Source organism: Apis mellifera, linkage group LG14 (assembly GCF_003254395.2).
Source record: "Apis mellifera strain DH4 linkage group LG14, Amel_HAv3.1, whole genome shotgun sequence".
Lineage (NCBI taxonomy): Eukaryota > Metazoa > Arthropoda > Insecta > Hymenoptera > Apidae > Apis > Apis mellifera.
The window spans coordinates 1,995,656-2,022,888 of record NC_037651.1 but is presented as its reverse complement, the minus strand read 5'-3'; the positions used below and the strand labels follow the sequence as shown (position 1 = coordinate 2,022,888).

The window sequence follows — 27,233 nt, the reverse complement described above, 5'->3', positions numbered from 1 at the left end:
GATGATGCCTCCTGCCCAAAATCCGCACCAAACAGTGACACATGAATTTGTTTTTCGTTAATCACATTCTTTGAACCCAAACACGGCAATTTTGCCAATTAACAAAGCCATCGAGGTGAAAACGTGCTTAGGATTATTTTGCTCGAAAAACCAGCATCCATTAAAATATTGTAGATATTTTATCATCAAAAAGAAAATTATTTCTTCTATATATGTTTTCATTGTTATAAAATGTATCTAAGAATAATTCTTCAAACTTAATTCGATGTTTCTTCTTAAAGAACATCTCTTATATTAATATTTTAATATTCTGATAAATATTTGGATATAAAGAAATATATTATTTAGAATTTTAATTTTACGACACGTTGTTGTATAACGCTCCATTATTACCAACCCTAAACTCTTAGCTGTCAAACTGTTCTTTTTTCAGGCTTGCCAACAACTTGATGCAAAAATGGCGGCAAATTCAAATCTTGCTTGTTAATTTTGGAACACGCTTTACATAAAGAGGGAAAAAAATAAAAAAATTCTTTAAATTTTTAAATTTCTTATTAAATTAGAATCACGAAAAAGCGTCTAAAATTTAAATACACGTCACCCTTTAGCATAAAGAAGTTCACACGAATTTCATCGTGACAAATTTCATCGTGCATCTATCCCTCTGCTGTTTATTATAATTTTGTCGAAGGTAGATAAAACGGACGTATTTAGGCAAGACGTGGCAAAATTAATTGCCTGTCGGATACGATGCACTAACGTAAGGTTGCTTCGATATCGAGCTGCGATCGGCGTCCCACGTCAGAAAAAGTAAAGAGGGAATGATCGATAAGCTGTGTGTTTTAGACCTCTCTCTCTCTCTCCCTCCCTCGGGAGAGGGTTGTACGTCAAATCGAATAGTAGTCTGGGAAAGCGTCGTATACTCCACTCCCCTCCCCTCCCCCTTCTTCGTTCTGCTTATTGTACCCCTTAATGAACCCTCGAGCATTCTCGAATTCCGTCGCACCGTGTAATTCGCATCCTCAATTTTAATTATTCAGAATGATCTCGCTGAATGAAGATAGGCCGAACGTTTCTCCGTGCTATTGCACGGAAATTGTAAACATTCCATCCTTTATTGCATTCTGCCGAATTTCAATTTCGAATTTTATTTTAAATATAAATAAATACCGTACAATAATTAAAAAAAAAAAGAAGAAGAGAAGAAAAGAAGAAATTATTAATAATAATTTTTTAAAAATTTACAGAAAAGATCGTACAAGTATTTGTCATCAAATAAATTTCACATAGTTCCACTACATTCATCTACAATTGGTAGAATTCCAAAGAGGAAAGTTTTATCGCGCAATTTTGACAATTTATTTAAAAAATCGTGAAAAGAATAATAAAGGATAAGCGTTAAAAAAAAAAAAAAAAACGTTGGCCGCGTAATTTTCAACACTTTTCCAGCAATCAACACGAAAGGTATTAACGTCGAAGAAAATTTGGCTCGGTCCATCCGGCCATTGTGTTAACCCTGGCTGCGAGCATCAAGCGAGAAACTGGATTCAACTGTGAATTCTGTCCGCACGCCGCGTTGTCCCGTTTATTGTCACGCGAAATTCACCTTCTACGAAATCACGAAATTTTCACGACCCTCTCTCGTGAAAATAATGTTCTCTCCTCTCTTCTTCTTCACATTACTGTGACCGCGCTAAAAAGACTCGAACACTTTAACGAAATTAACGGTTTGATGAGATTAAACGGAGTGAGTTCTCCCCTTCCCACTCTTGAAAAGGTACATTTCGATTCTTTAAATCCCATTCACCTCGTATTATACATAATTGCCGCATAAATTTCGCCCTCCCCGATGAAAGTTTATGTAACAGGGTAAATTAAATCGGGGAGAACTCGGTCCTGATAGATTGAAACAAAGGGAATAATCTGTTTAAAGACTTCTTCTATTTAAATCTTCTTTCTTTCCTTTGTATTATGCGTATATCGAACTTGTATTTGGGAATATTGAAAAGTATGAAAGAAATCGTCGATGATTTTCGACTGATTTTAAGTTAAAAATAATTTGTATTTTGAAATATAATACAAAGTTTGAAGATATTCTTTGAAAATCGGTTGTCGAAAAATTGAAAGAATCGAAAGCGATGAATGCAGGTAAATTTCGCTTCCAATCAACTGGATCTCTTGTTGAAGTGACCAATATTTCCCGGCAAACAGAGTATAATTGAAAGGTTTGACAACCTTCTGAAAAATTTCATTTTCATCGATATTCTTACCTTGTTCCATTGAAAAAGTGAGGAGGAACTTGCGAGATGATTAAAGAATATTCAAATTTTCTCAAATTGAAAATAGAATTAAATTCTTCTTAATATTACGATTCTCGAAGATTTGAATTTGTGAATAATTTTTCTCTATTACTATCTCTCAAATATTTCATGTATTTTATCCACGATTTAAACAAATCAAACAGATATAAATTAAATGTTAAAATATCAACGAGAAACTGTAAGACAGGAAAATCGAATAAATCATCATAGTGTCATACATTTTCACTTTTGTTTTGAAGAAACAGAAATACATTCTCACGATTAAAACCAAAAATGAATAAATTTATCTCAACTTGAATTACAACAATATTTCAATTGTTTATAGAATAACTATCTTTCTTTTCAACGCGATAATCTTCCCTTCTCTATTTAAATCAATTTTCCAACTTGAGCACAAAGCTTAAAACTCCATAACCTGAACCGCTATTAAATAACCAGTTAAAAATCTCTGCATTGACTCAAACGATACATATATATATTTAATTTCCATTAAATCGACTGCTCTTTCAACGTTTCAAAATGAAAACCATCCGAGTTAAAGCAGAAGCGGAATACTTGGAAAAGCGTGGCATCTCGGCCGTAGCCGAGGGAATTTTTAAACGCATGGCAAACGGAATGGCAGAAGAAGAAACGGATCTGTGCCGACCCATTTACCAGTGTTACCGCCCCCTACCTGAAAGCCGTCGTACGTCCAGGAGCCGAATTTCATCTCGCAGCGTTGATCGTCAAAGGGGAACCAGGTAATGTCTATCTTGCAAGTGCTCTTGAATATGCCGGGCGGCACGTATAAGCAGGTCCCATTGTTCTTCACAACGACGTTCGTCGGATAAGTGCCGTCGAACCCTTCGTCCGCGCTGTAACCAACCATTATTTCACGTTAAACGAGCTTTGATTGGTTTTCTCGACAAATAGACCCGGTTCTTCGACCCGTATCGATTCTTAAGTTGTTAAGTTCTAGCAGTTTAATTCATAAATTCATCATTTTCTCAGTTCGTTTTTAAGATCTAATAATTCTCTCGAAAAGTTTTCTTTCGATCCTCCAAAACTTGTACAATTGTAATTATAATATAATATAATAATAATAATGTAATTGAATAATTGTACATATTTTTCTTCGTTCGAAAGGGGACTCGATAAAAATTGTCAGAGGGATGAAACGCTTTCTTTTTAGGGAATCTTGTAAATTATCGAGTTAAAATTTGTCGCGTGAGTTTGTAGAGAGACGTTGTATATATATATGGTTCAGCATCTTTTCACCAGTTGAATGCAAGATATAGGAAGAAGGATCTATTTTAACTCTTTTGTCTCTAACGATCCTTTGTTCCCGGGACAGGTGTTTCCGAAAATTAAAATATCGAATTACGGCACATCCAGTTACCAATTTTCTTCCCTCCCGCGATCGATTCTCTACATCTGTAGCGTTCTTAATTCCATGTTTCTTTTTAAACAACATATCCCTTATATTAATATTCAATCACCAGGATTGAATATTAAAAGGAACAATTTTCTGATATATATTTGGATGTAAAGGAATATATTATTTAGAATTTTATATTTGTAGATATTTTATCATTAAATTATTTTTTTTACATATTTCCATTGTCATAATATCTAAGAATAATTCTTCAAGCTTAATGTTTCTTCTTAAATAACTTATATTAATATTTTAATATTCTGATAAATATTTATATAAAGGAATATTTTATTTATAATTTTAATTTTACACTTTATTTTATTTGTTTTATTGTTGCTTTATTTTATTTTTATTTTATTTGATTTTTTTATTTGTAGATATTTTATTATCAAGCAAATTATTTTTTTTTATATATTTTCATTGTCATAAAATATATCTAAGAATTCTCTAAACTTAATTCGATGTTTCTTCTTAATATTCTGATAAATATTTGGATGTAAAGAAATATTATTTAGAATTTTAATTTTATACTTTACGATTTTTTTATTTGTAGATATTTTATCATCAAAAAGAAAATTATTTCTTCTATATGCTTCTATTGTCATAAAATATATCTAAGAATAATTCTCCTGTTTCTTCTTAAACAACATCCCTTATATTATATATAATATAATATTATATTATATATAATATTTTAATATTCTGATAAATATTTGGATGTAAAGGAATATATTATTTAGAATTTTAATTTTACATTTTATGATTTTTTTATTTGTAGATATCTTATCATCAAAAAGAAAATTATTTCTTCTACATATTTCCATTGTCATAAAATGTATTTAAGAATAATTCTCCAAGCTTAATTTGATGTTTCTTCTTAAACAACATCCTTATATTAATATTTTAATATTCTGATAAATATTTGGATCTAAAGGAATATAATATTTAGAATTTTATACTTTATGATTTTTTATTTGTAGATATTTTATCATCAAACAAATTATTTTTTTTACATATTTCCATTGTCATAATATCTAAGAATAATTCTCCAAACTTAATGTTTTTTCTTAAACAACATCCCTTATATTAATGTTTTAATATTCTGGATAAATATTTGGATGTAAAGGAATATATTATTTAAAATTTTACACTTTACGATTTTTTTATTTGTAGATATTTTATCATCAAAAAGAGAGTTTGAATGATGATTTCAATGATAGTAATTATTATAAAAATTATTTTTCTTAATTCATTATTTACAGATAGATCAAGAACAGGAACAAATCATCATTGATCATCGATTACTTATAAAATAACGACGCATTGCCCGAAGAATTTTCATAGATACATTCGATGGAATAAAATATTCGAATCGAATATTACCTTTTACACCGATGTCCATCACGCGTTATAAATTAATAAATCTTTTTGCCTACTTATCCTTCCATTTGCGGAGAGAGAAATTTAACAATAAAGAAACGTCTGCCTCGAAACGATAAATTCTAATTGCCAGACAGGCGTTCTGATTTATTCCTCCAGTGGCATGCGCCAGGTGAATCGTAGTTATCGAAAGTAATAAATTTATTATCCATTTAGAGACGTACAATCAAGGTTCTTTTCGCGAGAGAGAGAAAAAGAGAGAGAGAGAAAGTGTAATTAAAAATCCTCCTCTCTCTACTCCTCTGCGTAAAGAGAGGATATCAGAAAAATTTTATTCTTCGTTTAGAATTGAATATATCAATCTCGAATATTAACGAGGACGAAGGGAATCACGTAGGAGCAATAATTTAGAAGTTAAGAGGAACGTCAAAGAGAAAATATATTATAATTTCGACGAATTAGTCAGATATTGGCTAACTTTTTAAAAAAAGGAAAGAACGAAAAGGAATTCTTTTTTTAATAAATAATAAAAATCCACACGAGACGAATGATAAATTAATGATAGATTATAGAAATAAATTATGGTGGGTGATAATTTCGAAGTTAGGAGAAAAATCAGGGAGAACAGTATTACAATTTCTCTCAAGATTAATCGATGTGTAATATTCGTTTCCTTTGAAAAGAAAAATTTAATTTTTCGATGAATAATAAATTTAATAATTTTTTAGTTAAAATTAAGAAACTTCTCTTCGAAAATCCTCTTTCTTCCCGTTGTTGTTAAAAATTTTACTTTTAAATGATAAATTAAATTATTTAACTCGATACTCGAGTAATTAATATCATTAATTATCGTTTACAATTTTCATTGGATCGCGTTGTTCATTGTGAGGCATTAAACGATAAATCATTATCGGTCGCGGTAGATCCACATGACAAGTTAATTACAGAAAATTTCAACGAACTCGTTTGTAATATCATTTCGATCATTCGACAAATATATTCCATTTATTGTTATCGTAATAAAATTATAATATCATTCTATCACCGATCGTGTTGCTATTTAAATTCTCCTCCATTTTTCCATACACACAGTTAACTTGCTCGATGTTTCCACTCTCAATGACGTGTAACACGGATAGATAGAACCATCAAGTAAGCTGTGACGTTGATCTATCGACGAAAAACTCCTTCAAGTGTCTACCTCGAAGCTTTTTCTTATCTTAACCTCTTTGTTATTTTTTTTGTTACTAATGTCACATTTACATGATAAATGTAATATCACGTACTTTAAGATTAATTTTGAAAATAATAAGTCTTGTTATCGAAGGTTTCATAAATTTGTACCTATTGAAATCAAAGTATAGAAAAAAAAAAGGAATTTGAAATACAGGAAATTTTCTTTTTTCTCTAGAATTTCTTCACTCTTCACTATTTGATTTCCATCTTTCAAATTTTGAGATAGAAATTTTTATCCAAAATTTTTCTAATATAAACAAAATTTGGTGAAATCTTTATGATTGTTGCCATCTTAAATTCAGTTCATTTTTTCTTAATTCTTTTAATTTTGAAATTTCAGCAATATCTATACTACTTGACTCATAACTAATATCAATGTGAAATTAAATTTTACTTTCAATTCTCAATTGTTTTTTATTATACATAACACAAAAATGATCAGAGGATCGAAGAAAACATTACATATCATTAGATTTCTCATTTTTTACCATCGTTGATTTAATCAATTATAAAGATATATAAAAATAAAGAAAAGAAACTTTGCAATTGCTTATTATCCTACTATATATTTTTATAACATTTTTATATTTGCCTAAAAAAGAAACTTCTAATATTGACGAATGCTTCTCATTTTCATTCATTCACATATAATAAATTTATAACAAATAACGTGTAATATATACATAAACACTCAATAAATAATCGAAAAAAACATTACATATCACTAGGTTTCTCATTTCTTATCATTATTGATTTAATCAATTATAAAGATACGTAAAAATAAAAAAAAGAAACTTTGCAATTGCTTATTATCCTACTATATTATATTTTTATATTTTATATTTGCCTAAAAAAGAAACTTCTAATATTGACGAATGTTTCTCATTTTCATTCATTCAGATATAATAAATTTATAACAAATAACGTGTAATATATACATAAACACTCAATAAATAATCGAAAAAAACATTACATATCACTAGGTTTCTCATTTCTTATCATCGTTGATTTAATCAATTATAAAGATACACAAAAATAAAGAAAAGAAACTTTGCAATTGCTTATTATTCTGCTATATTTTTCATTTTCTTATTCATTCATTCAGATATAATAAATTTATAACAAATAACGTGTAATATATACATAAACACTCGATATATACATAAACAATTTTTTTCACAAAAAGACTTTATTGCAAAAGACTAAAATTTAATTGAAACAAATTAACACCGCATCGTAACCTTTTTAACAGTTTAAACCAGGAGAATATTTTAAACGTCTCAACGTTGCACAAAGCGCGCACAAATTGCGAGTAAAATTGATGAATTGGACGAGAATACAAACCGGACGATACACGGTATGCAGTTTTGTAACATTCGGATTAACCGACGAGGTTCCCCCTCTCCGAACAAGGGGGGAGGGGGAATCGTATGTGAGTCGAATATTGGCAAATTCTCTTCACCACTTCAGTCGAGGGTAATTCAAAACTTCAAACCAAATCATTAGAGGGAACGGTGAGCATTGAACCGAGAACCATCTAACTTACAGGTTTGATCTCCTTCGCCCTTTCAGCTTGCTTCATTTAACCACAGTGGAGGCAAATCGGGAATTATTGGAAAGTCAGAGGAAAGATAGATTGCTCGACTCGCTATCTTTCTGCATCCCTCCCCCCCCCTTCCTCGCCTCTCCCCCTCCAACTCATCGGATCTCGCGTTTCGTTCGAATTGATTTCGAAAAGTCGTATCTTTGTGCTACACGAAACCATCTCTATCGGTGCACGTCTATAAAGGTAATTAATTTCCCTCTCTACTCTAAAAGCGAAGGGAATTTAAATCTTGAGAAATGAACGGATTGCCGTAAATTATTTTCTTCTGATAAATTTATTTTAATTAATTAATTAATTAATTAAATTTTGTTTCTTAACGATCAATTACATTAATTGATTACTCCCTTTCGAAAGGGACTGCAATAAAATTGTAATATTTTTTTAAATAATTGATATTGTTTTTCAGAAATTATTTGTTTATCGTATCAGCGTTTACAATCGTGTCACGATATCAATTTAAATTTCTCAGTGGCGATTCTTCTCTTAGTTTCTTCTCTTAGTTTGCAACGAATAGAGCATGGAATGTGAATTTGGCATCGATCATTTTCTTTGCAACAATACTAAATAAACGTTTTCCTTTTTTCTCAGAATCAAAAGTCTCTCAACTACTTTCCTACTTTGAAATTTATACACTTCAAGTTGAGACAAGAGATAAGAGGAATAACAATGATAAAATCCTGGAAAAAAGAAGAAAAAAAACAAAGAAACTTATCAATTCATAAATACAAAATATACAAAAGTGTTTAAATCACAGAAGACAAGACTTTACGCATAAATATCCGCATTCCATCCTCTCCAAAACATCCCCCCACTCAATCATCGACGCCAAGAGTCCGCATCCCGTCCGAAAAATAATTTTGCATCTTGCATCTTGCATTCGTCATTGATGCAATCGATAAATAACGCGCCTAAAAGGTTAATCCTTGTCCTTCCTCAACAGAAAAAATTCCATTCTCTCGCTTCTATTTATCCGTGTAATTGCGAGCAATTCGCACGGAAAATTCTGGAGAGAGAGAAAGAGAGATCGAGAATCGGTCGAATTAACGAACAAGGCGAAACTGTTCCTCCGAGGAACCCCAGTCAAAGTTCGTTCTCGATTATTGTTTCCACCCCTATCTCTCTCCTTTCCCTCTCCACATCACAGGGAAATATGATTTTGAATGGGGGATGCATCGGGGGTTCCACGGATATAAGGCGGAGGGGAGGGAAGGTATATACATAATATACTCCCGCATCCAGCGGGCTAAGGATTGGTTGGAAGCCGGCCAGTTGGCCGCAACCCAATCCGTTATTTCATTCTTTTTGAATCCACCACCTCCTCACCTCCTCTCGCCACACCCACCAACACCGCTACCGCTGCCCCTATCGTTTCTCCCTTTCACACCCCCTCCCCGAACTCGAGCACAAGCGCCCCTTTGACGACGAAAATTAAATTCCCATCTTCGGCGACCCTTCCCTCTCTCCTCGTATGATAATGCACGCGACGTGTGCGGTATTTACGCGAACGGATGGACGGATGGACGGATGTGGGGCGGCGGATTAGTATCGATTTACGTTTAAACCGAGTGTCGGCGAGTGACACGGCTCGAAACAGGTGTAAGGATACGTGTAGGGATAGGGGGAGGGGGCGATTTGTAATTTTAATGGGGAGCACGAGCCTGGAGCTGATTCGAAAGTGCGATGTGAATGCGATTGGGTTGGTTCGGATTGGACGGCTGCTTTCGTAATTAGTATCCGTTTAGAGGAATTGAATGAGATAGTTTAATCGATTTAATTGATTCGAGCTTGCTTGATATTTTGTTATTGTTACTCCTTGGAACGGAAGCATGATACGAAAAGTATACGATTAACTTGTTATAACTTGTTATATACAAAAATTGTGTCCAATCTTTAAGTTTATAAATTTGTGCACGAATTATCAGGAAATAATTGGTAATAAATCATTGATTTATTTATAATTATTAATTTAAAAATTTAAATTTAATTTAAAACTATTAATTATTAATTTATTTAGGAATAATGTAACATTTCAACCGTTTGATCGGCCGACTTTTCCGGTTGGCGGGAAACAATTCGACTGTTCCCTCTCCTCCTCAGATTTTCAATCGATTATTAGGTCTACGATGTCGATCGATCGAGAAAGCTTCGTTTTCGTTTTCATTTTTTAATTCACGGTTCTTCTCGATAAAAGAAAATGATATTAAGAATGCATTAACAATCTACCACGATTTTCAGGTGCACCGACAAACTTCGAAAGAGAGGGGAAAGAATTTCATTTCATAAAGTTCGTCAGAGAATGGTGTTCGTTGCCAGCGTTCTATCCACCCGTTTCGACAACGTATATCGATGATGCATATACATACGCGTTGGATGCACGAGTGGATCCCAGGGATCCGTATTTGTACGAGCCAAGTCCGTCCAGGTAAATAGTTTCGGTTCATCGACCTTCAAAACCCTTTCGAAACCGGGCACTCGAACTGCTTCGTGTATTCGTGGGTACACACAGGAAGCCGGAAAATCGAAAGGCAAGAGGGGATACGTGATCGGGGTTATATGGAACGGAGGGAAAAAAAAGGGAAAAGGGGTCGTTTGGGAGGGGTTGCAATTGGGTTTCTTTGTATTATAACGCGAGTTTTTCCGTGAAAAAAAAAGGGAAAAAGTGCACCAAGAGAACAAGATTAACCCTTGATCAAGGATCGAAGGGGGAGGGGATGGTTTTTCCATGTAAATTTGACGAAAAATTGACGATTGAACTTTTTTTTCATTCCCACCTCTCCGCTTATTTCGCGCGAGCGAAACGATCCTGAACGGTTGTGGAAAGAGGGAGAGAACGAGTGCAGTTTACATGGTGGCACATAGGGAATCGAGTTTGATTCCGTTCATTTCGTGAGAACGAACTTTCATTGAGGGGGGAATAAAGGGGAGACGGCGGTTGGGGATTTCTTTCACGAATTAAATTACTGGTTGGGAAATGATATTAAAGAGGCGTTGGCGACGATGCGGAAAAACGGATAAAAAGGAAACAAAAGTTTCTTTTACGTTGTGAATGGAAGGGTAAATTGATATTGAAATATTAATCGGTATGTTGTGAACTCGGAAGAAAAGGAAACAAAGGACGATAAAAATATTTTTATTTAATGTTGTATGTAATGTATATGTAGTTTTAGCAAAACACCGCAAGAAGATGTGTTTCTATTATAAATAACTGAAAAAGGAAGTTTTCTCTTATTAAAAAAACGAGAATCGAGAATAACCAAACCACATAATGGACCTCGCAAGAATAAGATAAATCTTCCATCTTTTCTCTTTGTAATTACTACATATATATTGAAATTCGATTATTCTTGCAATTAATGCCAAAACTGGTGTTGAATTTTCATTGAATTCTATATCATTTCAATAGAATCCATTGCATTGATTTCAGACCACAGATTCAATTAATATATTATCTCTATAAAAATTTGCAATCTAATTATACGACTCTTGCAACGAGATACGCAGAACAACCTCTTCAAAAAAATATAAATTTTAAGTATTCCTTTTAAAAGGGAATAAAACAAAGATATAAGGATACACGTGTAAAGCAGAGGAGAAAGAATCTTTCTTCGCGCCAGCTGGTAAAGTGAAATGCAAATTGAGCATAAGGTGGTTAAGCTTCCCGTGGGCGAGTTCGAGAAAGAATAGAACGTCATGCGTTTAAAACGATCGCCTCTTACGATAGTGCGACGTTTAAAAATCGCCACTTTCGGATTTCTTCCCCCCGTTTATACGGAATATCCAACCGTTGTGGATCCAACATGGAACTGCGAATTAAATAAAACTGTTCGAGCCAAGACACCATTGTCGATCTCTTCGAGTAGTAACTGGCTGCGCAGATACAACTCCATTAATGCACAGAGAAGACATTTGGCAAAGCCGCCGTTGCGAGATAGTTCTCGAAAATGTTCTCCTATCGACCGAGATTTTTTCCCTATGAAAAATCGTTTTAAAAAAAGAAAAAGAACAAACTATTTCCTCGTCGTTAAAAAACCTTTTCGTTAGAGAACTTTTATTCTCGCTTACCCACCGTTGGTAACAAATTGATAATTTTTAGTGTTTGTCGAGACTGAACGTATCCAAAAAAAATATTCTTTTTTCAATAATATAATTAAAACGCGGTTTATATATTTTTTTTAATCATTTTGTTTCGAACTATATATATATAGATGTTTGATAAACAAAAACGAAATATGATGTTTGACTGAATTTATTTCTATTATTTTTTCGCGATGGATATTCGAATGGCTATGCGTATCGATTTCGTGCCCCAGAAATCCATTGGTCCGAGAATTATGCATATTTAAAATTTGGCACTCTTAACCACTGTGTGGTTCAGCTAGGTTAAGTTAAGTAAGGTTACGTTTGGATTAATTTATTGGAGTCGTATTAACGTTCTGCAGATCGTTTTGACACGATGATAAATTCGAAGATTCGTTTGAATATTTACGACTCCTCGTATAAATATAAATATATTAAAATATTTCTTTCTTTTCCATATATATATATGGCGCTTCGAAATGGCAACTATCTAATCTGACTATCTATATTTTTAAACATTTGGAGAAATAAAAATGAGTTACAACTTGTAACTGTACTCGTTAGATTTATTATCTTTTGTTGGAAATGTTCGTGAAAGCAAAATTCTGTTCGAAAATAAGAGGTAAAATAACGGGTGAAAAAAAAAAAGGGGAGGGGAAATTCCAATCGATAATTTGCCAATGTGCTCCCTTGTACTTTGCAAGAATCAAGAATCGTTCTAAAAGTGATGCATTGCAGTTTGAAGAGTATAAAGTTGAGGAACAAGCTGTTGCAACTTCCTCGACTGAAATAAGCCGGGGAGAGTGGGAGCAGCAGCTCAGGGCGGAAATATTATCCGAAAACTGATAGTTGACGATAAAGTATGCAGAAATCTTATGAAAAGAATATTTCTGAAAGGTTGGACAAATGGAGACACCGTATTGAATATCTCACTCTCAAATATTTAGTATACCATCGCTCGTTTATCCATGGCTTTTATGACGAAACATCGTGCGAACAACCGGATCTGAAATTATATCTTATTTTTCACGATCTGCCATCGAGCAACCATTAACTATCTACGTTGAAAACAGTATTCTGTTCAAATCTGCATCTATTTTTTCCACATTATTATTTTTTTTATTGACAATTAAATGCTCGATCTTAACGAAATTAAAAACAATAAAGGTACGTGTTATTTTATTTTTGAGAGAACTGTGGAGGTTGTATGAATTTCAATTGGATTATTGTTGGATTATCTCGAGAAACGAGTGCGTGTATACTATGAAAGCAAAGATGAATCGATACACTAAGAAAAATAAACAAAGTTAGGAGAATGACATTTATTTGACGATGTTTCTTTTTGTTAAAAGTTGATCGTGTCTTTCTAAATTAATTTAAATAAAAACGATTTTAACTAGATAAGTTTTACTTTTTTAATTGTCTATATCTAATGGATATAAAAAGATTTCAATCAACTTTTTTTGAAATGTAATTTTATAATGATAGAGCTCCGATTTATAAAAGATAATCAAACTTTAAGGGTAATAGAGATTTCTTTTTTCTCTAATTGAAAATAATATTAAACAAAATAATAATAAAATAATAATAATAAAATAATATTAAATAAAATAACTTGTTATCATCACACGATTCTATTAAAAATAATTAGATAAATTTCTTTGTAAAATAGTGCTCAAGTCACTTTCACTAAATTATTGTATCAATTTATAAAAAAAAAATCCGGATTTATAAAACGATTATTTCATTTCGAAATATAATATTTCTTTTTTTTTTTTAAATCAATTACTCGAATCGAACCCCGTGAGAAATATTCAGATTTTCAGGATTCGAAAGCAATTTGGATGCAATCGTGACTGCATAAATTAGTACCCATTCCCCGAATGTTCGTTAAAGGAAGGATCAATTAAACGTTCGCATTCACTCGGAACAAATCCTATAGGAGAGGGGTAGGTTATTTTATTTAAGCGGATGTATCGATCACTCGTTTTACAAGAATTGCAAGGAATCGGGATAAATTTATATATGTAATTATATATACCTTCATTTCGAAAAAAATATTTTCAAGTAAAATTTGAAACACCATGTAATGGATTCGAAATTTTGGAATTGAAATGAGAATATTTATTTTCAAGTAGAAAAATTGGATACATTGACGGATACTTTTTAGAAAATCTGAAATCGAGTCTTTCTTAAATTTATTCTATTCTTAATATACAATAAATTATTACACGTGTTTTATAAAGTTCATCATTTTACTTTCGATTTTCTTAAAAATATATTATTTTTAACTCGTTATCATTTGATTCCACAGTGACACGAAATTTTCTCGTAATTATTATATTATATTAATAATTTTATATTCTTATATTAATCCCTAACATGTATATTTGAATAAAGTATTATTAACGATGGATTTATTAACAATTTTCCTATTTAAAAAAATTCTTAAACACCTCTTCACATTGATAAATAATAACGAAATAAATTTAAATATCCTATCTTCATCCGCAACCTCTCCAAAAAAACTAGCCCAATTTATCGTTGTTAAACAAATTAATAATACTGCATAATTATTTATTTATAAGTCCAGTAAACGAGCTACTAAGAAAGAAATTCTTGAAAAATTTCGAATTTTGGAATTGAAATTTCTACAAGAAATGAGAATATTTAATATTTAAAATTCATCATTTTACGTTTGATTTTCTTAAAAACATATTGTAAAACAAATATTATTTTTACCTCGTTATCATTTGATTCCAGTGATACAAAATTTTCTCGTAGTTATTATATTATATTAATAATTTTGTATTCTTATATTAATCCTTAACATATATATTTGAATAAAGTATTATTAACAATTTTCCTATTTAAAAAAATTCTTAAACACTTCTTCACATTGATAAATCTTCATCCACAATCTCTCCAAAAGAAGTACTAGCCCAATTAATACTACTGCATAATTATTTATTTCTAACCTCCAAACCCGGTAAACTAGAGCTACTAAGAAAGAAATTCTTGACGCAAAAATTTCGAATCAAAACTATTTACAAAGAAGAAGACAAGAATATTTTATACCACTTTTCAAATTCGAAGTTCGATCCCAAGCTAATCAAACCGAGAATTTTCTTCCAACAGACTCATTCCTCCCCATGACCGAGTGGATCCACCTGCTCGAAATATATATCCATCATCCTGACGAATTCACGGGGATGAATTCCACCTGCTCGATCGTATGCACGATATCTCTGCCACTGTTCGCGCTCCACGGCTCTGAAAACCACTTAATCTTCGTCGGGCGGGGAGAGGGGGAGGAGTGAGCGATGGACAGAGGCCGCCTAGAATTCGGAATCGCGAGTAACCCGAATCCCTAACACCGATCTAACCCAATATATATATATATATATATATATATATTCCAAACGTCCTGGAAACGATCTCTCAATACCTAATTACTGGAAAGTCATGCGGCCGTGCCTAGCCAAACTGATTTAGGCCTCAACAAGCCGTGCCCGAGGTGCGGTCGAAACCCGTGGCCCTCTTTCCTTTGGATCCGGTTGGCCGCATTCCGGCTCTGAAAACGGTAATTGAAGTGCCGTGCCTAGACATTGCCCTCTCTCGAAACACTATTTACAGTTCGGCACACGTTTGTCAGACGTTTGACGAGGGGAAATTTATGGAGGGCCTGGGGGAATCGCCGGTCTCGGGGTACATGTGTACACGAAGCTCCTCCAGAAATACGTGTAATCAAATTTATGGTATTCTGGGTGAGGTGTAATTGGCCAGGACTCGGTTCTGATTATGAACGTGTTTTTTGAGAGTTAAAGAGGAGGAGATATATAGATATATAGTTTTTTTCGAATTTTTTTTGAAATAACGAAATATGTGTGGGATGTGTAAGAGAGAAGTTGTAATTTTTGTGATCTTTTTGTGAGAAAGTAAAAATGATAGAAATTCGATTGTTCAATTCTATTTGTAAAAATATCATAAATGGGGGAAGATTCGAAGGAGAGAATCAATCGACTATTGTCTGTGAAAATTGTGAAACTGATATAATGTAACAAAAATTATAAATAAAAAGAAATTCTTAATCTACACCTCGTAAACAATAAAGAATATTTATATCAAATATATACTAACTACAACAACTACAACTAAAATTCCAATTTGACAAAATAAATTAAGATTAATCTTAATTGACTTTCTAATCTAGGATTAATTAAAAACATGAGATAAAATTTTCGGATCAAAAAATTATGGATGAAAAAAAATCAAAAAATGGGGAAGATTCGAAGGATAGAATCAATCAACTATTGTCTATGAAAATTGTAAAATTGATATCACGAAAATTATAAATAAAAAGTAATTCTTAATTTACACCTCGTGTAAAGAATAAAAAATATTTATATCAGATATATATTAATTACAATTAAAATTCCAATTTGACAAAATAAATTAAGATTAATCTAATTGACTTTAAAAATGAAAAATAAATAAAAACAATTAAATTATCTGACCCAAGATTAATTAAAAACATGAGATAAAATTTTCAGATCAAAAAATTATGGATGAAAAAAAATCAAAAAATTGGGAAATTGTGAAACTGATATAACGTCACAAAAATAATAAATAAAAAGAAATTCTTAATCTACATCTCCTGTAAAGAATAAAGAATATTTATATCAAATATATACTAACTACAACTACAGCTAAAATTCCAATTTGACAAAATAAATTAATCCTAATTGACTTTCTAATCCAGGGTTAATTAAAAATATAAGATAAATTTTTTAAATCTGTCTTAGCAAATTAAACACCCTTCAGATCAAAAAATTATATATGTAAATAAAATATAAATATATACTATAATATATATAAATATATACTAACTACAACTACAGCTAAAATTCCAATTTGACAAAATAAATTAATCTTAATTGACTTTCTAATCCAGGGTTAATTAAAAACATGAGATAAATTTTTTAAATCTTAGCAAATTAAACACTCTTCAGATCAAAAAATTATATACAAATAAAGTATAAAAAGAAGAAAACAAATAAAAACACCAAGAGAAAGAGAAATAAGAAAGAGACGTGGAGAAAAACGCAATAACGTGGCGTTACAATAGCAATATAAAATATCGCTAAACCACGCTTGGAGGATTAAACTTTTCGTCGACCGCACGACACGGAGGGATCCGGATGGCGGCTGGACGGCCGATTAACGGGGGGGAACGAAATTTCAGGAGCCCCTCTCTTCGGGAGATTTGGGTGACCGCATATCGATTAGCACGGCAATCGAAACGCTGTAAAAGTTCGAGGCATCGGGCGGTTCATTACGCGGCCGCAAACAGGACAGTGGGACATGACGGTTCTCCAAGGAAGGAAACGGGGACTGCTGTATACGAGGCAAAAGAGGGAGGAGAAGAGAGGGAAGAGGAGGTCCAGGGATAGGATTTAATCTGCTTTGGCTTGAATTTCAAAATACGCGATGGCTAATGCATATTGCCTTTGGCTCCGTTCCAACTTCCCTATGCGGTCGAACCTCCGCTACTTTTCCTTCCATCCTTCCCCCTCCCTCGATCTCTCTCGCTCGCACCAACCCTCCCCTCCCCTCGTCGAACGGACGTAAACTCATTTTGTCATCGCATCAAGCGGCCGCGCACGACTCCCCTCCCCGACCCTTCTCCCGAGTTGCTCGGTTCAAACGATATTTATGCCGCGTTAATCGGACGGTCCCCTTTTCACGTATCTCGTCATCCAACGGCGCTCGGTGGTGACGGTGGCCCGAATATATCGAGTCAGCGCCACGACCGATCCCGGAAGTCGGTCGTGCGAGATGAAATCCCGCCTAAATGGATAACTTGTTCACGGTTACTTCACCCAGACCTGGCTTCGAATAGGCTCCGCCAATATGCGCCCGATATGGAAGAAGATCGAATACTTTCAGCTTGCGGCTTGTCGAAGGTGGAACCACGACGCGTGTCATTGGATTCAGATTAGAATCGATTTGCCCTAAAATTATACTTTGTGAGATTTATCTTTAAGAAGGTGAATCGATCAACATTTTCGCACAATAAATGTTTTTATCTAATTATAATTGGAATATTGTCAACGTCGAAATAAAAATGAACGAAACGTGTATTCAAAAATTTTAATTGACAATTTATTTTAATGGAACAGTATATTAACATTATTAACCGCGTGTTAATAAAATGTAATAGAAATATTGGTTATAATTGATTGTCTGGTTAGCTAGTGATTCATAGAGATCGAGGAAAAATTCGATTAACAGCGATTGAATTGTCCTACCGGGAACAAGCTTAATGTGTTTAGGATCATTTGTTCCGGCCGGAAAATGGCCGGTAATAGCCTCATCAGGGACCATTCTCATCCGGAAAATGCTATGATTGCGTTTTTGCACCCTATGCATCTCTGCATGCAGAGATACTCCGCTTGGAATAACGTGACTTTTAAATTCTACTTCGTTATCGTCGAATTATTTTCAGGAATTTATTTGATTTAAATTAAAGGAAAAAAAGAGTTGATACCATCTTTGAAATTTTTTAAAGGAAAAAACAAATTAATTTTCTTTAACCGCGAAACAAATAATGGAAAAAATTTTTTTAATAACCTTTCTCAATCCTTCGACTGTTATTTAACTTATTTAATCAAGTTACCTCGCCGCGGGGTAATAAAATCACTTTATGCAAATCTATAATGGCTTAATAAATTGCTAAAAACGCCACGATTGTTGAGCACGGTATTTATTATATAACATCCTCGAAAACCGGTTGAAAAGTTTTCTCTTTGAGGTGAACTTAATAATTATCTGGTCGCCAGTTAGTTTTTAATTCCCTTCAACGAATTCAAGTTTTTAAAACGCGTTTGTCCAAAGATTAAAAACTTTTCCATCGGGCTACTCTCTCTTTTCTCCAATTTCCATTCACCCCTTTCTATAATCTCCAAACCCCTCGTAAATGACTTAAATTAATTAACGCGTTAATTCCATTCCTCTGTGACATATAAAAACATTTGGTATTTAATTTCTATTGCCAGGGATAGATAAGATGCTAAACAGTTTTAGAAGTTGATGTAAATATGAATGACTCATCAGTTTTACTAAATATTATGGCACATATACCAGTTTCTTTTAATCGAATGTAACAGTGGAATAAGTAGATTGGACTTATGCCATTATTCAATATTTTTATCATTTCATTTATGATCTCATTTTTCACTAACATAAAATAAAGTATATACAAGTTAATGCATTAAATAAAATAAGTATATTCTTAATATTTACTATTCTAAAAACTCTATTTTTCCTAATTTTAGTGGATTTATGCCACTTGCTTTATATATCTACTAACTCATATAAAAAAACTCGTATAAATATTACTTTAAATTAGATAGGATTACCTAAATTATATATTGTATCAGAGGAAACCAAGAGAATGAGACAAAGTCGTAACTAAACTAAGAGAAGTTGAAGTTTGAAAATGAAAATCACAAGAAAGATAGTGAATGAATATCTTAATGAAAAATTAGAAGCCAATCACTAGGAGCACGAAGGAGAGATTAATTTAGATTTATTAAATCGTATCACTTGTACAAAACTGAAGATTGGAGAACAAGGGTGGAGTTTGGAGAAAAGATTTCGAACGAAAAAATGACAGCCCGCGTCGACGAAGGCCCCGAGGTCAATAAATCCTGTCGCTCGTTAATCCTTTTTTCTCCCGTGTTTACCAAAGTTGCTCGTGGCCTAATTAGCGAATCTCGCGCCGCGAGATCCGAGCACAAAAGACGCAACATCGTCAAACATTGGTTCGTTTAACGCTTGCTAACCAATTAACGGAATCAACGAATAATTGATGGACGAAATTCCCCCTTTTTCGCGAGCGAATGTTATTCATTACGAAGATTGGTTTCGATTTTTTTTAAGATAAGATCACTGATTGATCGATGCCAAGGTATTTGCAAGTTTCTTAATTCTTCTTTAAGAATGGATGAATAATGAAAGAAACAATCGAGATTATTAATTATCTTTTATAACGCGGATTAAAGAGATTATTAAATTTTATTTTTCTTCGAGTTTTCTAGATCATAAATATTATGTTAATAAAATAAAACAAAATAATCAGATTAATTTTTCGTAAATAAATCATTTTGGGAAAATATAATAGAAAAATTTCGAGTTTTCTATCTATTAAAAAAAGGAGATTTGTATAACGAAATAAATTCTTTGATTCTGGATTAATGTCGAAGCGTTAATGAAAAACTTTAAATCACGATCGCTACGTCATCCTAAGACGCGTTGATTCGTTATTAACGCAGAAGTGGAGGAATGGAATTTTGCTTTGCCTTCAATCCCAGCTATTAAACGAGCGCTAATCTGCTTTCACAGATTCCACTTTCCGATGCACGGGCGCAAACAATGAAGAATAATCGAATCTAAAACGGCATTGCGCGCAAACGTCAAGTGCACGATTAAATTCGAAGAAGCGGTAAATTTTAAAGCGACTATAAATATACATATTCATATTCGCGCGTAGTTTATTTTAATTTAATTCAATTCACATCACGTTGTATACTTAAACTAGAATTGAAACAATATTTTCAAAACTTTTCAAAGATTTCGAAGAATCGGAATCCATCACGATTTACCATAAATTGATTATGGTATTAATTTGTGAAACTATATTAAAGGAGAAAAATTAAATATCCAAATACGAATAATCCATCATCTTCTGATGTAATAATTTGAGTGTGCAAGAAGAAGAAGAAGAAGGGAGAAATTGTGCAAGGATAGGATTTTAAAGCGACTATAAATATACATTTGACATTCATATATAATATTCGCGTGTAGTTTATATTAATTTAATCAATTTAATTCAATTTACATTACGTTTACGTTTACATATACTTAAACTAGAATTATTTTCAAAACTTTTCAAAGATTTCGAAGAATTGGAATCCATCACGATTTACCATAAATTGATTATGGTATTAATTTGTGAAACTATATTAAAGGAGAAAAATTAAATACAGGAATAATTCATCATCCACTCTGATATAATAATTTGAGTGTGCAAGAAGAAGAAGAAAAAGGAAGAAATTGTGCAAGGATAGGATTTTAAAGCGACTATAAATATACATTTGATTCATATATTATATTCGCGTGTAATTTATTTTAATTTAATTCAATTCACATTATGTGAATTGTATACTTAAACTAGAATTATTTTCAAAACTTTTCAAAGATTTCGAAGAATTGGAATCCATCACGATTTACCATAAATTGATTATGGTATTAATTTGTGAAGTTATATTAAAGAAGAAAAATTAAATACGCATCCAAATACAAATAATCCATCATCCTCTGATATAATAATTTGAGCGTGCAAGAAGAAGAAGAAAAAGGGAGAAATTGTGCAAGGATAGGATTTTAAAGCGACTATAAATATACATTTGATTTATACATCATATTTGCGTGTAGTTTATATTAATTTAATCAATTTAATTCAATTTACATTACGTTTACGTTTACGTATACTTAAATTAGAATTATTTTCAAAGAAAACTTTTCAAAGATTTCGAAGAATTGGAATCCATCACGATTTACCATAAATTGATTATGGTATTAATTTGTGAAACTATATTAAAGGAGAAAAATTAAATATCCAAATACGAATAATCCATCATCTTCTGATGTAATAATTTGAGTGTGCAAGAAGAAGAAGAAGGGAGAAATTGTGCAAAGATGAAAATGAAAGGAAAAAGAAAGATTCGCGAAAATAATGGTAATTAAACTGGAGGGACGAGGAATTTTTTAAAACCGATTAAATGTATAAATGTTGGGGGTAAGTTGGATGTAAGAAAGTAGGAAGAAATTGGAATTGATGGTAAATAGGAAGGAAGGGAAAAGGCTCGAATCGTGCCAAGAATCGAAGGTGGTAATTAACCGAGAAAAGAATTTATGAAAATCGTGTTACAGAATATATATAATTTGGAAAGCAAATGTTGGATGCAGGCGAGAAATATAGCGATGGTAAATATTCGTTTATTTGTCGGGACAAGCCGAATTGCGAATGAAAAGTCATCGATTGGCAATGTTTATTCGTATGGAAATTAGGGGAAGCGTATTATGCAAATTGTTCGTTTGTGTCGACCAAATATTATGTTGTATCGTGTAATTTAGTTTTCGATGATTTTATAAGGGATTTAATTTTCGTTGAGAAGCAAAAAAAAGGCAAAAATAGAATTTCGAGGAAATATAATTTAAAAATTGTTACAGAATTATTTTGAATTGTATCGAGATTTTTTTTATCGAGTTGTAAGCAATTTAAGTTGGCGTTAATTGAAGCGAGACCGAGTATAGTATGACAGAGATAAAATTAGATCTCGCTCTATCTTCATCTCACCTCTAAATTAATAAACTTAAATTGCTTATAATAATTTAATAAGTAAAAACTTCCTCCAATATTTTACACCAACTTTTGTTTTGATCTCTCAGAATCGATCCCCGCAAAGATGTCTCGAAAACGTATTAAATATTTTAGGTTAGGTTTAAGATATTGGACAGCAAAAATGATTAATCATCGTACAATACTGAAATATAAATTTCTATTTTGGAAAATCAAGTGTATATATATATTTGTTGTTACTGTAAACCGTGTACTATTGTATTATCCCACTCTTCCATATGAATTGATAATGTAAATAGTTTAACATGACAGCATGGCAGACATTATTCGAATACAATACAATGGAAAATTAACGCACGCAGTAGCAAATTAAATTACTACATTTCACACGTGGCTTGTAAAAATATGGCCACACTTATATTACGATAAATAAAAAATGAAAAATTGAATAATTCAATAATTTCAAATATAATTATCTTTTTCTCATCGATACAATTTTTTTTTTAAATTTATTCACAAATTAAATTTCTGTATTAATAATTATTGTAAAATTACTTGAAACTATCCTTATTTTTGCTACAGTTTTGTAGCAATTACAATAAGATGAAATTTTACCTCCTACGTTTCTACCACCATTGTATCCTCCATTCATTTGGATAAAACGTTCATGCAAATAAATTATGAATCGTTGTGGATACATACGTATATTTCGAGCATCGTTTTATCTTACAATGCCTGACATGCACGCATAATTCAACTGCATTATTTATCATGGACGAGTAGTAAGGTAAGTTTATGCAACGTTCTTACAAAAGAGAAACTAGATAAATTCTACATCAATTTTTAGCGACATCCGGTATAAGTTTAATAGCTCGCATCACAATTTCTGTACACGTACGCAAGATTTCCTTTCCCACAATTCCCAACATTTGCATTTTACCTTCTTTATCTAATTTAAACAATTTTTGCTTTATATTCTGCTACTATTTAATTCCTTTTTCGCAATTTTTTTTAATCGATTAGGAACCTCTCTCAAAATAAATAATATTAAATTATCGTTTTAAAAATTAATTATTGAACTGTATGAACAAAATCAAATTATCACGATTGACAAACAATTGCAAATAGAATAGTTAATAGAAAAAGTTAAATAATATACATTCAATAATTCTTTTAACCTCGAGAAATTACACAACGCCTATATTTTTACAATTTGGAAAGAAAGAATCTTGGAAAAATCGGATCACAAAAATTAATCGTCGAACAAACTTTTTTAATTCGCAATAGAGGCGAAAAGTTTGAATTACTTTATAATAATAATAAAAAAAAAAGAAATTTTTCCTGCCAAGTCGATCTTACTCTTCCCATTCCCTACTTGAACGTTATAATCCCTTGATACCCCTCAATTAATCGATTCTCTCGAATATTCTGACGATTTATTCGACGAAATTACCGATTGTAGCAGATTCTCGAAACCACGAACGATGATAACGTTATACGTAAGCGCACGTGGCGCACGTACGATCGGTACACAGGATACGTGAGCTCGACTCCAACTAAAATACCCTCACGTGAAATTCGATCACGTTGTGCACCGACCAAAACGATGACAATTTTATTTTCGTTTTTATCTATAAATTGCTCGTCACTTAAACGAAAATACCAATATGTGAAATAGAGTTATGGGCTTGTATGGCTCGTCGAGTCGTTTCTTCTACAATCGAGTGATGAATATCGATCGAGCGAAGAATGCAACCAGTTTGGATAGAATTTAACAGGAGCGAGAGAGAGATAGATAGATAGACGAAACTATGGAAAGAAACGAGAGAAAAAAAATCTTTCGCATAATTATTAAGCAGTCCGCGAATTTTTCAAATTTGAATAAATTTGCACAGAATTGTAACAAGTGAAGCAGATTCGAAATGGATTATTTTCGTTGGTTTTGGAACCGAATTTCCATCCAACTTTTTTTTTAACGTGGATTATGAATGAAAAATCGGTGGATCTGTATCACTTTTGGAAAAATTCTTCATTTTCACGTATGAATTCTTTTTGGAAATTAATTCCAAAATAATGTTATCTTGCACTTGAAATTATATTTATTTTTTCGTTGACACCCTCGCGATATTTCGCAGGGGAGAAACTTACTTTATTATAACACGCGATCCCAAGCTTATCCCGTTACTTTTAACGACACGACGCGCCATAATTGACGGCCGCGTTTCAGATTTATTTTAATTAATAAACGAGGATTTGAAAATTTATACTTAACAGCATTGCCAAGGAATATATAAAACTAGCAACCGTGTCGTTTAATCATTTCGGTCCAATTTTCTTTTTTCTTTCAAACGATTAATTAACGCAATGCTCAACAGCAATTATAATTCTATTAGATGAGAGCATTGGTGTCGTACAATTTTTTGATTATAATACAAATTTCTCTCGAGGAATCATTGCTCAAAGAAAGAACCTGTTTATCGTCCAAAAATAATGATCCAAATTTCATTATATCTTTTTAAACTGTTCGACGAAGAAAAAGAAACTCGACGAAACGTTTACAAACTTGCGGGCAAAAGCTGGGCCAGAGAAGTTAATAACAGCGGTTGTACGATTTCTACTTGCCAAGATGCCAAAACCGCATCACGGGAAACAATGAAAGGGGAAGTAAAAAGCTACGTTTCGAGCAAAGTTTCCATTTCAACCAACTTTGATCGAAAATATCCAATAATAAAAATCTTAATTGTTGAAATTGTCTCGGATAAAAAAATTCCTCCCTTTCCAAACCCTTTCGACCGAGTTAAAAATAACAATTCTGTACACTCTTCTGTTCGAATTAATCGTTTTCAAATCTCTTTCGAGGAGGCTTTATCCTTTAAACCTCCACGTATGCCACTTCTCTACCGGAAGTGAATCACCACCGCCTCTCTTCAACCGCGCCTTAAAACCAAACTTTTCAATCCGACAAATAGCCGAGCCGATACATTACCTACTTAAAAACAATAGGGGGCCCGCAAGCGTTTCCCCGACAATATATTTCCTCCCCTCCCCGTAGAAAGAAAGAGGAGGAGGAAGATACTTTTCCTGATTCTCTTTAAATGGTGGCGGTGGCTTTGTTTTTAATGCGACTGACCCACTTGGCCCGGCGTCCCACTTTTGCCCCGCATACCACCACTTCTGATAGTTCGGAATTTAGATCGTTCTTAACGGATCGGCTGTCTCGATAAACTTTTTCTCTCTCTTTCTATTTCCCTTTATTCGTCCCTGACGTTCGACAGAAAAAATGGTGTAAAAATTGGGGAGGGAGGGAGGAAGAAATGATTTTTGATCCTCCTGTCGCTTTATCGTTTTCGCTTCCCTTTCATTTTCAAGGGATTGTTCGTTAATTTTTGGGAATTTTGAAACAGAGGGATGAACGAGCTTGTGTTTGTTCATCGATGAAAATGTCGATATTTATCCTTACTTTTTGTGATCAAGTTTATCGAAAATCAAAACGATGTAATTATTTTCTTAAACAACGAAGAATAGTTTGCCTTTCATCTTCTCAATTTTATGGATAGATTTTAGAGTTGAGAAATTTTAAAGTTTTAACTTTTCTTCAAATGTATTCTCTTCTCGAATCGAGTGTACGACAAACAAAAATCGATAAATTTAAAATTATTATGAAAAAAGTCTCATCTCTAACTCTTAATTCTTATCCCATAATTTCTCTTCTCCGACCAGCAATACTTGTAAAGAAGGATATACATAACACAGGACCGATCGATATTTCACACGAGCATGCATTAAAACGCGTATATATGCAACACCTATCGAACGGAATGGATCAACATTGCAACTTTGCCATCCGTTCAATTGCAAAAACAGGACTACAAAGAAGCGTGCACGTGGAACAAAATCGCATACATATATATATGTTGCATCGACGAACGTGCCGCAACGTAATAAACGTCTGGTTCTTGGTCGGTTGAAAAGTGGAGCACACGAGGAACGCGGCGGCGTGACGAGGCGACAAAGCGGCTAATTGATCGATCCTCCATTCACCCGCGTTTGACCATCTTCGAGAACGATCCGTGTTTAGCGCCAAGATTAATATTGGCCCCTGCGTTTGAGGCCGATTGTACGGCGGAAGTTGGCCGACGACCATTCGCTTTAAATCTACGGTTGATCAATCCTCTTTGTTATAGAAATAATATTGTGATATCGTTGTGAAATTAATGAAACGAGGAGGAGACATCGGTGTGATGTAAAGGAGAATATTTTTTTTGGGAATAAACTCGAAACTCGTGTAATATGCGATGAGACGCGGGTTTGGAGAAGGTAGTGATGGAGTCGAGTGTATCGCGAGTACGATCAAGGATCCGAGTATTTGTTCGAAGAAGAGGAGTAGAGTTTTATGTCTGTAAAGTACGAGGAGAATATTTTCAAATAAAATCTTTTTTAATTAATATGATTTTTTGAATAAGTGGAAGAGTCGAAATAAAATTCTACTTTTCTTATTATTCTTTATAAAAGGTTCGTTTCATTTCAATATCTCGAAATATTTGCAAATATTATTTTGAGATTGTTAAATATTCAGATTCGTGTTACTAACCAGGTGCCATTTAACTTTATTCATTATATTACAAATATAATATTTGTATTTCAAATTCCCTTTAATATTCTGAAACTATCTATTATAACTCGCTCTCAATTTTCTCGAAAATTGCGAATCAAACCAGGAAATAAATTCCATCTACTTTTCACACATAGGAGAACTTTCTGCCGAAGGTTGTT

The 27,233-nt window shown here is 32.6% G+C and overlaps 1 protein-coding gene across 4 annotated transcripts in view; it reads right to left on the bottom strand.

Moving 5' to 3' along the window:
• Positions 1–27,233, bottom strand: part of nAChRa7 (nicotinic acetylcholine receptor alpha7 subunit) — a 244,157-nt gene that overhangs the window by 19,295 nt on the left and 197,629 nt on the right. For all 4 annotated transcript variants that reach the window (XM_026444870.1, XM_026444873.1, NM_001011621.1 and 1 more), the window contains 1 exon segment: positions 2,995–3,175. In XM_026444870.1, the coding sequence (XP_026300655.1) occupies positions 2,995–3,175 (181 nt within the window).